Source organism: Harpia harpyja, chromosome 1, assembly GCF_026419915.1.
Source record: "Harpia harpyja isolate bHarHar1 chromosome 1, bHarHar1 primary haplotype, whole genome shotgun sequence".
NCBI lineage: Eukaryota > Metazoa > Chordata > Aves > Accipitriformes > Accipitridae > Harpia > Harpia harpyja.
Window position 1 is genome coordinate 59585817 of NC_068940.1, and position 14840 is coordinate 59600656.

Consider the following 14840-nt stretch of genomic DNA (forward strand, 5'->3'; position numbering starts at 1 on the left):
GCTGGGAGGCAGCCTACAGTCCATTTCCACATGCTGCAACAAAGCACTATCAGGGGGGTTTATGTCTTGGCTGCCCCATTTCCTTTGCTAATACCACGCAGCTCATCTCCATTCCTTCATCTACCAGCATAATAAGAAACCTTAATGTCACTGCATGTTGACGGACCAGCAGCTGGAACAGCTGAACAGTAGTAATATTGCCTGCTTCTGAATATGGGGTAAGAGCAGCTGACTGTCAGTGAGGTACACAATAAATAAAGGAGACTCATGTGGATGGAAACAATCCTCACCTTACTCCTTTTGTTTGTACTCAGAAGAATTCATCTTTTTGACCATTTTGTCAGTTAAGATTGATGAGAGTCAGAAAGTGAGATACTGGTTTAGAATAATTCAAGGATTAACACATAACCTCCTCCTGTTCATATATTTCAAGTCATGGAGCTCTAACAGTAACAGTTTTCTTAACCAAACACAAAATGTGCTGGGGTATAAGGCTGTAGAGCTATACATACAAAATGGGTAACTCAACAAAACATGGCACTGATGATCTGTAATAAATAAAGGATTTTCTGAGGGGCCAAAAACCTAACAAAACATACTTTGCATTTTTGTGACACAGGCAGGCTCTGGGGTTTTTTTGACTGTCATCAAATCACACAGATCCAACAAAGCACAACATCAAGTTACACATCTGTTCCCAAAGTAAGATACAAGTGCTTCAGCCGGGGGGGGGGTGGGGGGGTGGGTGAGGCAGAGCAGCAGGGGAGAATGATCCAAAAGCCTACATAGATGGCAGCTTTTAAGCAAATATTTTCCAAATGTAATTTCATAGGGAGGATATTTGGGGTTTCTCAAAATATCTCATTAGATACAGATCTGAGGAACCAGGAGACCAGAAGTGCCTTATTATGTTCAAATTTTAATTCAACCATTGTATAAATGCATTACAGTAGTATCTTGAAATACAAAAATGCTTAAAAAAAAAAAAGGATCCCTTCCCTGCCTCATTCAGTGCATGGCATGTACAATGCTGAGTTGTTGAACAGGTTTTCAGCATTTTGTTCTGTACTTACTGTTCAGAATCAGACTCCAGCAGATTTTCATTTCCCTAATAAGCCTCCTCAGCTTCTTCTATGCAATACATAAATATTTTTTTCCTCGATTGATTAAAGATAATTGGTTTATATTTACTCTTCAATTTCCTTAACATTTCTCTTCTGGTACTCATGATACACTATATTCCAAGACAGTTTTAAACAGAATTTTATCAAACAGAGCTTGAAAACTAAAGAAGAAATTGTCCAGCAATTCCTTGAAGTTTCTTACATTTAAATTCCTTGAAGTCCCTTAAACTGACATTCATCTCTTCTTTCTACTCATGTTTTACAAACCTATTTTTTAATTTGTGAAACACCAAATAAAGGTATAACCACTGAATTAATCACCTTAAGACTAAAGAAATCATCACTGCTATACTTGTTTTTCTCATTTAGATACCACAAAACTTACTGTTTAGGACAAATTTAGTCTAATAAAACCAGAATATCTCCTTTTTCTTTTTTTACATTTTCACCCAATATTAAGTTTTTATTTGATGACAGTGTTATTCTCCCATTGCAAGATCAATTGCATTTTCCTCTTGAAACAAATCCAACCCAAACTCCATGTACATGGAAACATCTTGTGAAATAGGCACATCAGCCAAGGGCATACAGAAGCCCTGGGAGTAAATACTGCCCTTGTTTCATCACATACTGCAGGGAAATAAAAAAACAAACAAAAAACTTAAAGCAGAGGAAAAGTAAACCAAACATATCAGAAATCTTTGATTAAGAATCAGGGATTTTTCTCATTTTGCCATAACATGAATCAAGTTGAAAAGCCACATGATTAGGTCTGCACTCATGCTAGACCAGAGTCCAGTACAGCACACACAAACAGGAAGCACCACTCAAGCAGTCACACTATTCCTGATAACTTAGTTGTAGCATGAAAACTATTTGGGTAAGAAGTTTCTATCAGCTATTTTGGGAGCAGCAAGGCAAGCTGTAGATCATTAGAGGTTTCTGAAATTCAGATCAGTTTGGTTTTACTCAGCTTCTCAGGAAATCCAGATAAAGCTAGCTACAATACAAGTAGAGAAGGAACCCTGTAGTGAAGTACTCTCTGATGACTACATGATTGCTGTCACAGACTCCTTCCAAACTACAAGCTTTCAAAGTACTCCTTGATGGCTATGAGAAAGTAACCTGCTAGTCATACAACCATGTACAACAGGCAGTGTCCTTTTGACACATGTACTACAGTACTGTCAAGATAAATACCAACTTCATGCCTAAAAAGGTTTGTTAATTTGTACTGCAAATCAATTCAAATTTTAATCTATCTAAATTAAACTTAGATCTTAAAATGAATTACAGAAACACACACACAATCCAAACAGATAATCCACACAGAAAAAAAACCCAACAAAACTCCAAGCTGCGATGTTAATCAGGTCTTTTTTATTAAGAGTCTCCCATGCAAATTTTTACATCCTCCCTCAGGTTGGCAATTAAAAATACCTCTTTCAGTCAAAAGAGGAAGAGATGTCAGTCAGTACACCTACTGGTTTTACATTCACAGCAACAAAAACTAAGCAAGCACTCTCTATGTGTTTAGTAAAAAGAGATCATGGAAGTCCCATAGCTAGATTGTTGAGCATTTGCAAACAGCTTCTAGCTGCTAAAGAGGCAACTGGGAACTGAAGGACCATCTCAGGTGCCCAAAGAAAAAAGAGGGAGACACCTAAGTCATATAAGTGATGGACTCACTGAGAAAACAAACCAGAGCTGACAAAAGTTCAAAGTAAGAAGGGCTTTTTTTCTAATGATTCACTTTATAACTGATGAAGTGGCTCAACTAACTTAGCTTATGAGGTATATAGATTTGAATATACCTACAAAACAGCTCCTTGTTTTCAACTGTTTTAGATCTTGTTTTCTTCAATTACTGTTGCACAGGGAATATCACACAAATTTCTCAGACAAAAAAAAAAATTCTAAGAGGAGATGAAAAGCTTCTGCAAAGTACAATCCTCCTGCTCCAAACTTTGCTCCAAAAGGACATGAACTGAAGTTCATGAACATGAACTGCAACTAATTTGAACTACTATCAAGTAAAGAAGGAAAGTTTAGTTGCCCACAGACTTGGTTGTAAGCACCAACAGCGTCAAGGCTGCTTCTACTACTGTTGCAGACTGACACCCACAATTGCTCCTGCACTAGCTCACTAGAAGAAAACATTTTCAACAAAAATAACCAGAGTTCTGAGATTTTAGGAAAAAACTGAATGGAAACTATAGCTCATTGGTGCTATCAAGTCAAATGAGGCTTTATGTCCTGAGAGAACCAGAGGAGGTTATAACAGTAAGTTCAGCAGACTTTTTTTTAAGTCAGATTACACAGATCACACACAAGACAGAATAAAAACTATGAGTCGCACATTCGCATCCCCAAGTTTGTGTGCTCACCTATCTCCCTCTGAATGACAAGTAGGGGAGAAAAGCCTACATGAGAAACATACGAAATAGATACTCCTCACCACACCCAACATACACATTTTACCTGGCAGGATCATGCCTCAGAATCAAGTAGTAATTAGTAAACAGTAATGCCGTTCTCCAACTGTATCATCAAGCATGTCTCATACATAATGAAGACTGCAAATGTAAAAACTTCAGATCTTCAGTACAAGCAGACATGTATCACCTACTCAGCTGTGTATGTGCCCAACCTATACAAAAAAATTGTTCTGTCTGATGTGCTGTATTTCCACTGATGGAAATACCCTTATAACATATGTATAACACTGCTCCAATGTGCTATGTCACTTCTTCTAATCGTTGGTCTAGAAAGAATAAAACCAATCCTATCTATTAAAGCTGTTCCTATCATTAAGCTTATACCCTAAGCTGGCCAGGATTAAACACAGATATATTTTTCTTCCACTTTCTTTAAAAGTAGAATGCAGTTGAAAATATTGAGATAAGTCAGATAATCCTATGTCTTCCAAACTTCTGAGTATATCACTTAACACATAACACAGCTCAAAGCATCAGGAAAAGTTGTGCAAGCCAAGCCATTGCTGGTCTGCAGGCCAATGTTACTATCTTAGAAAGCATCCTTAAAGCAAGTACTGTACAAAGTGTGCCCAATATTTACACAAGTGTCAGAAAACTAAATTTGCTGCATTTTAAATTACTGAGATACAACAAAAAAAAAACCCAACCCTTCAGTAAATAAGTAGATGAGTAATAGGTCAGAATATGGTAGGTGTCCTTAGACACAAAATTAACCTTACTCATGTTAACTAGAGGAACATGTGTTGACAGAAATGTTCTCATTCCCTACTTTTACAAATGGGATATCAGCAGGGTTTTTAACTATATTTCAACTATATTTCAAAGCTAAGATAGGCATGTAACACGTTAAGCATAAGCATGTTCATCAGAGGGCAAAACACTTTGTCTCTACTGTAAGCTGTGCCTGAGTAAGACATCAGTACCAATTTTATAATGGTTCCTTCTTAAACTAAGCAGCCTACTTTTGTGTTTGCAACAGTTTACCATGAAAATGACCAAACTTCCTCCCACTTGCATTGGTAGACTACAGTTTGGACACAATGTCTCAGCTATCAATCCCCATCTTACAATGAACTACTCATTAGAGAAATACAGAATGCAGTCTCTGAAAAAAACCAACTTCCATCTTTTCACAGACAAATCTTAATAGCACAGTCTCATTAGCATGCTAATGCTTTCAAGAGACTATCTGAAACTAATTTTATTCTAGCATCTCCAGAGAAGCCCCTTCCCTTGCAAATTTTCTGAAAATGTAATTGTTTTAATAAGCTGTTAAGTAAGAATGAGAAATAAATTGAAAGCAATATCAAAAGCACAAATACAGACTTGGAGAAAAAAAAAAACAAAAACATTTGAAATTAATGAGACACAGTTTGAAGCACACCAAAAAAATTTAAAATTCAATCCTAGACATGGCACCAAACAGAAAGGGAGAAAATTAATTAATGAGTCATTAAGTGTTAAGTCAAGGCTCAGTGTGGTCTCATTAGCCAAGTGGGTTAGATCTAATTAAAACTCAGTACAAGATTCACATGAAAAGCCTAAACTGGCTGTTGCAGACTGTCATGGTTCAGAGTGTGTACTGACCACTGAACCTGCACATATCTAGAGTCTTTTGCTAGATGCGTCCTACTTTTAAACACAACAAAAAAAGCCTCTCAGTGCTGTATACCCTTTAAGGTATTATACTTTCTGAAGATGCTATGAAAAAAACTCAAACTAATTTCTGCTTAATTTTGACAGCCATCTTCTGACTTATCACAACATCACCTGGTGTTTCTGCTGGCTATGCAGTACACATGGTGTTTTCAACCCACACTGGTGCTGGGCATGCTGTATAGCAACTCAGGGAGGGAGAGCAGGGAAGAAGAACAGGTACCACATTCCAAACACCTTCCTCAGCCAAACCATGTATCAAATTGCCCACGGGACGCTAAAATATCCCAAAATGACAGGTTTATAAGACTTGGACCTAAAAGGAAATGGCCTCCAAAGACAAAATGACAACTCTGATATCAAAAGTACCAAGCAACAACACTGCATGATTTCCACTGTGTTTGCTTGATTCTCAAGGCTAAGGTGGTTGCAGTAACTGAAATAAGCCAGGCTTAGCACTGAAGGAACCAAAAGAGTAAAACTCTGCATGCCTTCTATTTGGGGAAAAACACCCTCCCCCCCCAATCTTGCTTTTCATTTTTTTCATTTATCCTTCTTCTAACCTTCAAGACACATGCCCAATTAAGAAAAAAAATAACTGAAGCACAATTCAAATATAACCAAGGCCTACAATGAAAAACATCTCTTCAGCATTGAGCCTACAATACTCCAAATGATATAATACTACAAGGAAAATAAAAGCCTAAAAAAGCTCACAGTTAAGAACTTCCCATTGTTGCTGGCCTCCCCAACCCGTGAGTGTCAAGGAGTCAAACATCTGCTCCTCTCCAGCAAAACTGGAATCAAGTAATAATTTTTTTTTTTATCCTACAGAATATTTGCAGAACTGTTTCTATGAGCAAAAGGCATAGCTGAGTTAAATAAAGGACTTCTATTAGTAAATAAAACAAAATTAAAACCCTTTGTCAAGCATCATGATTTGCAAACATATTTTTAAATGAAGCTTAACTTCAAGTCCAGTGTAGCAGATTACCGTATTAAGAACAAGACCAGAAAGAGCTACCCCTGTGTTAGTGTACATACCTTTGTCCTTCTTGAAGTCCAAAGCATCTTCCTTATCTGTCACTATTTCCTTCATGTTGATAATGCTTTGGTGATTAAGCTGTCGAAGAATCTTAATCTCCCGAATAGCTGTAATTGGAAACCCTTCCTTTTCATTATCCAGACGTACTTTCTTTAGTGCTACCATTTCCCCTAAGAGAAAATTTAAATAAAAACCATTAAGATTAGCAACCAAACTATGGGATTTAATATTGAGTTTGCTCGTTTGTTTTTAAAACGCTTCCCATTTGTTACTATTTCTGAATGGATTAAACAGTTAACATTTTGTTGCTTGTACCAAACACTGCGCTAAATGGAAATAGAATTAACCATTGTTGGGAAACAATCACATGGAGAAGCAAAACTATAAATGAGAATTTTCAGCTACCCACTGTAAGGCCTGTCTTATTCCTTCTGCATACCTCACTCACCTGTGTCCTGATATTCCACACCAGGTCTATCAATAAACCCCCACACAAGAGTGATTATCAACAGCAGCTTTAGAGACAGAGGTCTATATCTGCTCTGGATTTCTTATTACTACATCACCACAGGTCAGAATGCATATACTTAGCCAGAAATACTACGTAGTTCAAGATACGAGGCAGATGACTAAAGAGTTCTCAAATTCATCACTATACTTTCTACAAGCAGAAATGTCACCACCATGTTTACAGTGAGGAGAAATTTTCTTTATTATTTTACTGCAGGCTGGGCTGGATGAAGCAGGATTCTGCAAAATGGCAGGAGCATGATCTACTCATGATGGAGGATATCTACAGACTGTATGCCAGCTCAACCATTTTGTTATTGGAAGTTTATTGCTCTGTCTGGGAAGTTTATTGACAGCACAGATATCTTTTTTAGCTCTAAAAAGGACTTACCCTACACCAGCGTATATGATACATACACAATAGATCACATTCCAGACACAACATCCACTTGCTTTGAAAGGTATGTCAAAGGCCATAATGCCACTCTTCACACAGGGTTTGAATCCAAAGCTAATGGAAGATTTACTGTAACTGTATGGACCCATTCAATACAGACAGCAACAGCTTCTACTGGAGGTTAAGAAATGACTGCCACACACAAATAACCTGAAGCTTGCCAAAGAGGCAACATGGTGATGATAGGATTAAAAAGTTAAATGTATGAAGAACAGAATCCCAGGAGAGCAGGAAGAAGCTCCTAATGATGATTTGCAATGGTTCCCAAGGTAGACTTAAAATCTGTGACAGTTCACCTTAAAAACTAAAGTTTGCAAACTGCGACAAGCACAGGTGAAGAATGAAGAAGGAATTATAATCACACTGCTCATTCTTCTAGAGATCAGAAGGAAGGAACTGAGGCTGGTATGTGATGCTATGTGATTCAGTTACTGCTGAAGTAGAAAGTTATCCAGCATTCAAAGCATGCACAAATAACCCAGAAGGGCAAGCAGTCACAGAAAGAACTACTAATTGAACATAAAACGATCAAGCAACATACAGCACATACAAAGAATTGATTTTAACGCATTATCTATTTAGAAGTAGTGACAACATTCTTATGTATCGTAGTGGTGACTGCTTGCTCTTTAGAGCAATAGTTTAACATGAAATTTAAAAATTAAGTCACTGTTGTAAAGTCAAGTTATACTGCAAGAAAAATACCCAATATGCAACACTTCAGGGCTGTGCTGCACAGAGGCAGATTCTCTTCCTACTATCAGCTAGTGACTATTGGAGTATGATGAAGAAAAATGGCTAAATCTCATGCATAGCTTCCTCACCCTTACACCCCTTTACAAACTTCATTATTCTTTGTCAACCTGTCTAGGGTGCCATTTTGCCTCCCCAGAGTATTTACCCCCTCTTCTTCACTAGCTCAATTGCATGTAGAACATCAAAACTCAAGAAATATGAATTAGAAATTAAGACTACTCAGCTTGCTTTCAGCCACAACTTTACAGATAAATGATTTTCCAAGGCAGCAAAAGAGAATTTCTGGTTTAGACAAATGCTAGATTTAAAACTAAACAAACAAAGCAACAACTAAAAACTTTCCCAACATTAGAGGGCAGAATACCACAAATTTTACTCAATATAAAAACAAACGCAAAATACCCTGTTCATTTTAGAACTGCAGGACTACATTTACTTTTTTGAACTTACCTGTGTCTTTATCTCTGGCTTTGTAAACTTGCCCATAAGTGCCTTCACCAATAATACCAATGATATCAAATTTATCCACACAGCGCTTTCCCCAGTCTATTTCTTTTTCTTTCGTTTCACCATGTCGTGGTCCACATATTCTAGAAAACAACAAGCATTTCTAAGAGTACAGCTAATATATCTAAGTATTGTCTTAACTCTGAAAAAAATCTCAACGCTAAATATTTCTGAGACATTATTAGATAACTGGCTTACTACCATTAAGTGCAACCAAATAAACCATGCAGTTTGATTCAAGCCTCATTAATATTAAAAAAGTCATTAAAAAGCAGAGTTCTTTTGAGAAGAATATATTTTAAAGAAACTATTATCACTTCTACTTGCTTGATAGGCTTTAAAAAAAAGTCTAATAAGCATACTTTGGTCTTCTCTTGCTGTGTAACTGAACTGCTGGTTTCTTTTCTTCAGGACTTTTGGATAAGTCAGCTCCTCCAGGCAACTCGGGTGGAAGTGGCAAATCTGCAAGCAGATGGCGAAGTTTCTTCTCTGCTTCTTTAACTGACTTCACTGAAAGATTCTCTCGCAAACTATTAAAAAAGACATAATTTTGCTAATAAGTTGAACACAGTAGAAAGATATTAACATACATAATGGAAAACCTATTGGAATTATTTTTTTAAAATACATTCTAGGCTGTCAATGCATCAACATTTGAAGTCTCTGCTCTTAGAATTTGCAGGACTTTGATTTATGCTTTACAAATGGCTCACAAATAGCTCTCTGCAAGATGCACAGCTAACTACCAAAATTCTAAAGAAACTATGCAATCAGATCTTTCTGGTGAAAGCTGAAGTTAGATGATACAGCAAGCCTTACCAGGCCAGACTCCTGCCACACAAACTTCTTCTCAAGCGTATGGTCTAGACTGTTAAGAATATTCAGAGTTCAGGTGCTGTCAGACATCAGAAGTATAGTGGTAAAATCTGTACTCTTACTGACTTCTCATATAAAAGAGAAGATTATACTGATCCAGTTCTCTATAAAGTCGGTCTCCAGAGATGAGCTTCACCGTTACAGTAACACTGTAAGGCATTACGACACAGTCCACACCACCTCATTTACAGATTCCAATCTCATACATTTGCTGAAACATGCCAGATTCAACACATTTCTAGTGATCAGCATGCAAATCAAGTGAAAAAAAAACATCAGATAAAATGTTTTTCTTCCATGGGTTACTGATATCTGACCATTTTTTAATCATCAACCATAACTAGGTAACAGATACTAACAGTCAATCTCTGTCTTTAGAAAAATCCCCCAAACACATGTACAGCAATGTATTCCTTTAACAATTACTATATGCAATAACTCTAGAGGTGCTCTCCCCATTCTAATGGGGAAATTCTGAAAACATCATACTCGCTGCAGGATTTTTTACTTTTTTTTTTTTTTAAACACATGGTTGCATTTTACCAGAACTTCCTTTAGTTTAGATAGATTTATGCAGCTACTGCATATCCAGCAATTTTAAAGCCATGACCATCTCTAAACTTTATATAATTACATAACTGTTTCTCCGCACAGGACGCTCATATAGTAGTCTCTCTTTAAATTTCAAACTTTGTCACTGCATCAAGAAAACTTTCTGTCATGCTTTGAGGGGACATTTTCCAAGACAGCTGCATTTGCCAAATCACACTATTTTACTGTCAGCCTCCTTCTCTGGGAACCTTTTCTGGAGGTTTTTCTACAACTTCTTACGTATTTAGTTTCATAGATAAAGCAGGAACTTCTGTAAATGGAAAGATCTTGCTATCTTCCACCATGGAGAATGCATATGTTCTTTCTTACATTAATTGCAATTAGCAATCTTTATATATTTAAATAAAGCATTGCAGTGTTTTGCATATGTCTATGCTTCCCAATGAAAACAGAACACTTGAATATCTTCTACCACTTCTCAAGCTGCCGCTGTCTGAATTTAAAGCAGCACCTCAAGGAAGCATATACTACCTTCATCACAAGTGTAATGGTTAACATGCTATAAAGAATAAAGCACCTTTGGACAGTGCATGTAATTATCACAGTAAAGAAAAATCCAAAATTTTGAAGTTCATATATTTGTATTTCCTCTCACAATTTTGCCCTCAAACTTTCAATATTAGTGAAAGTATAATATATGAGAGGTTCTGAAACAGATTTTAAAAAGTGGTATATGAAAATGGAGGCAGTCAAAAGCAGACTTTTTTTCAGGTCTGTTAAATCACACATCATTGACCACCAGAACAGTTTTCCCTCTCAGCTAACCTACACAGGGATTTTGCAACACTGCTGTTCCTTTAGGTAGGTTTTTTTGTGGGTTTATCAGATTCTTACTGAACTTCACAACTGACACGACATTAGGAACCAGCCAGTTCTGCATTGCATCAAGCATTCTTTGTTGGCACAATTTCCCCACAGTAACTCTGAGCCCAAGGTAAATACCTCTGTCCTCCTCCGCCCTAAAAAACATTGATCATTTTTCTTTGATGACTTAAGCTTTATCATGACTTTTAATCACAACCATCCTGATCTGAAGTTTATACCATCCTATAGGCAAAACTAAGCAAAGCATAAATAACATTCTATTACTTGTCATTAATCTTTGTAATGCAGCTGTTTGCAAGCATTAAGCTTTTTTTTTTGAAACAAGAATGAGCCCAGTGCTGATGGAACCAAGCTTAATTGTAGCTTAACTCCTCTGTGCAGTTTAGCTATACTTAAAACAGGTATTACATTAAAAAAATACTAATACTGAGAAGCAATTAGCCAGCTTCAAGATGAAATCTCATTTCATATTATCGCAATCAACACTGCAATGCCAGTCATATATTTTAACTAGTTAGCCTAGTTTTTAGTTAAAACAGTAAATCTTGCTCTCAGATAACAGTGTCAGAAATCCCATTTACCTAGAGAGGATGGCTTTGTCATAAATTTAAATGCAACTGTACATTCCCACACAGATGTGATTCTGAACAACTGGAATGACATTTGCTAGAGTGCTGAAGGGCAAGAAACAAGATTTCTCTTTTACTACTACTAAAAAAAAAAAAAAGTATCTGTCTAATACCTGGTTAGGTTGTATTTATTTGCCAAGGCCTCCTGTGCATCCTAATGTTTAACATAGCATTAAATTACTAGCAAACATGAGAGAAACATTTACACCTCTAGTTATAACTACTTTTAGTAATCAAAGAAATACTACACACTTCTCAAAGAACAAGAGAAGACAGGCTAGTTTCACAGACATGGAATACAAATAAAGTACCTCATAAGGTTTTGAATTTTTCTTTTATAGTTTGATTTTTTACAGAGGTATATCACACTTAAATTAGTTATTACTCCAATGCTACGAAATTTTGTTTTACTTGTTGTGAGAAGTTGACTTCTTGTATACATGCAAGAGGCATGTAACACCATGAGTAAAAACAAAAGCAATTTTTCTCAGCTTCATCACCAAACCAAAAAGAAAAACAGTAAATTACAGCTCAACAGCATAATTTTCCAATACAAATCACAGCACATATTCTCTGTTAGGACTATGAAGAGACAATGTAGTCTAAACTCAGATGACACTTGGAATACAGACATGAATTTCTTCACTACAGACTAATTTTTATGCTTCAAAAGTGAACACAAATGACAAGCCGTGAACCTCACTTCCATTATATACACTTAAAATAATACTGATCTCTGAGATAAATTATACTAAAATAACACAGAGCTACAAAAACAATTGCCTTCCAAAGGGGAGAATCTTTACCTCAAACCCCAGCTAATTAAAGAATTTTCACATAATGCTACTGAATTCAACTTTTCCCCAGAACTATGTACATGTTCGCACCGAACTTGAAATCTTGCATCCTTGAATGCATCCTTGCATTAGTCCCAAAGCTATTACATACCAGCAATTTTAAATCAACTCTTTAGTGTACTTTTTATTGAAAGATTCCTCCTAGACTAAATCCTTCTCTTTTCAAGAACCAGTTAAATTATTTTTATTTTAAGATCAAATTCTTTCAGTTCAATAATAATTGCCATGTTAAACAACTGAAGAGCAAGAACAAACTACCTAATGCATCAGCCTGATCTGGCAAATACGTTTATATTTATTTTCCAAAGGAAATAATCATGATAACAATAAAAAAAGTACAGACAATAACGACAACATTAATAAAAAGGACACCAAAAAGCAAATCTATGTCACAACTCACCTATCAGTTTCTTTATCTTCAGGCAGCGTGGGAGGCAAAGGCAAGGGTGGCAGTGTGGAGGTTGGTAGTGCAACAATTCGATCCTTTTCCTTGGTTACTACACTTGGTGTACTCGGTTTGCTTTTCTCTTTTACAGTGACCGGTGGCTGTTTTACAACAGTTAATTTATTCTCTTTTACTACTGTAGGTTTCTGTTTAGTAATTTTGTCTGCAATTAAATTATTTTCCCCTTTTGTTTCAGGAAGCGAGACCTTTGCTTTTGCCTTGTCATTCTTCAAATTTGCACTGCTTGTAGGAGAAGGTGTATGCTCAGTTTTTATTTTCTTCAGGTCCTTTACATTGTTCACTTGAGGTGCACTTACAGCAGTGTCAGTGTTTCCCTTAGTAGGTGTTGAAGTATTGGAAGCTTTTGCACTGGCTTTGGCTGCCTCAGCAGCTCTTGCTTTTTTGTTTTTGTTCAGCTCAGCAGCCAGGCTACTCTTCAGAGTCAATGTACTAGGAGAAATACTTGAATGACGACTTCTGGATCTAGACAATCTGTGTCTGCTACGAGACCTCGAGTGCCTTGATGAATATGGACTTCTGCTTCGAGATTTTGCTGATCTCCTGTTTCAAAAAAGTAAAGATTTACCCAGTTAAAATTTAGTCTAGCTGCTTTCCCACTATATCTGCTTTTTTGACAAACTACTTTCTTTAAACCAACCATTATCACCATGCTTATAAACAGAAGTCTATGAAATAGTAAAGATCGTGCATAGAAAAAAAAAAATCTATAATCAATCAAGATCCTACACCTAAACAGTTTGTTAGAAAATGTTAAAGCTCTTAGATGTAATTTCTCCCATTAAAAAACTGCAAAATACAAATATACCTATAGGACAGATGTTTCTTTTTCCTCACTACTTATCAGAGGTATTTTTCTCCTTTAAAGAAAATCTGATCCTATGCAACTTGTACAAACACCTTTAGTATATGCAGTATTTGAGAAAAATTCAGCTGGCTACATAACTAGAATTCAACAAAATTAAATTAATGTTACAACATGACAAGAAAAATCTAAATACAACACTGAAGCAGTAATTGTATCAACTTCTTAAGTTTTACTTTCACAATTGTCATTAAAATAAGTTAGTTAAAACAAAAACCACTGACTACTAAAGGCTGCAATGTAACCAACTGAAAGACAGCAATAAATCTTATCTTTCCTTTTTTGAAATTTAACTGTATACTTTTCCCCAAAAAACCAAAAGTACCCAATACTTGTTATAGCTACTGATAAGCAAACATAATCCACAAGTAGGCCTGTGCTATGCGTGCATCAGAATACAGAGACTAATAGAAAAAAAAAAAATCTAAGCCATCTACAAAATCATAGAGGAAAAACAACCTAGAATGGGGGGGGAATCTTAACAGTTAGAAAAGCAAACTTTAACTGTGCAAAAATACCTTTTAATATGAATTATTTCTCATTCAATTTTTCAAAGGGATATCCTAATTTGCCTAGCAGCAGTTTTGATTCAGTCCTTCATTAAAAAGCAAAAAGGAAAAAATTTAATTGAGGTGAAGGGCATGGAACAAGTACAGTAGCCTAATCCACTGCTACCACACTGAAACATTATGAAATACATGAAATTAAATGTGGGGGTTTTAATCCATTTCACCATACTAAGAATAGCAAGAGTATTCACCAGATTTACAAGTATTTTCTTCATTAAAGTTTGGTGGAAACCTATTTTGCTTGAGTATATCACTTGAAGGGGAAGAAAAAGTATGATCAAGATTAAAAAAAAAGTATTCATCAGCTGGACAAAGAAAAAGTATCAAGCAATAGCAAAAATAAGACTTCTTGGAGATACGAGAATTTCAGAGTTCGAAGGATAGCACCAGTGTATGGAGACTGCCAAAACAAAACAAACAAAAAAGCCAACTACAGTCATTATGGTCAGGATTATCCACCCCTATGTCAAAATTAATTTTAGTAACAAATTAATTCAGTTTGAATTATCAACACAAGAAACTACATTTCAATGCTTCAACTGAACAAATATTTAATATAGTACAATAATGTTTCTATTTTGTGTGCAATAT

General features: G+C 36.0%; 1 protein-coding gene across 7 annotated transcripts in view; it reads right to left on the reverse strand.

The window, feature by feature from the left end:
- Positions 1-14840, reverse strand: part of CDK13 (cyclin dependent kinase 13) — a 50295-nt gene that overhangs the window by 24474 nt on the left and 10981 nt on the right. For all 7 annotated transcript variants that reach the window (XM_052795995.1, XM_052796024.1, XM_052796015.1 and 4 more), the window contains 4 exons: positions 12753-13358; positions 8916-9083; positions 8497-8636; positions 6323-6493 (listed from right to left, as the gene is read on the reverse strand). In XM_052795995.1, the coding sequence (XP_052651955.1) occupies positions 6323-6493; positions 8497-8636; positions 8916-9083; positions 12753-13358 (1085 nt within the window). The remainder of the gene's footprint in view (positions 1-6322; positions 6494-8496; positions 8637-8915; positions 9084-12752; positions 13359-14840) is intronic.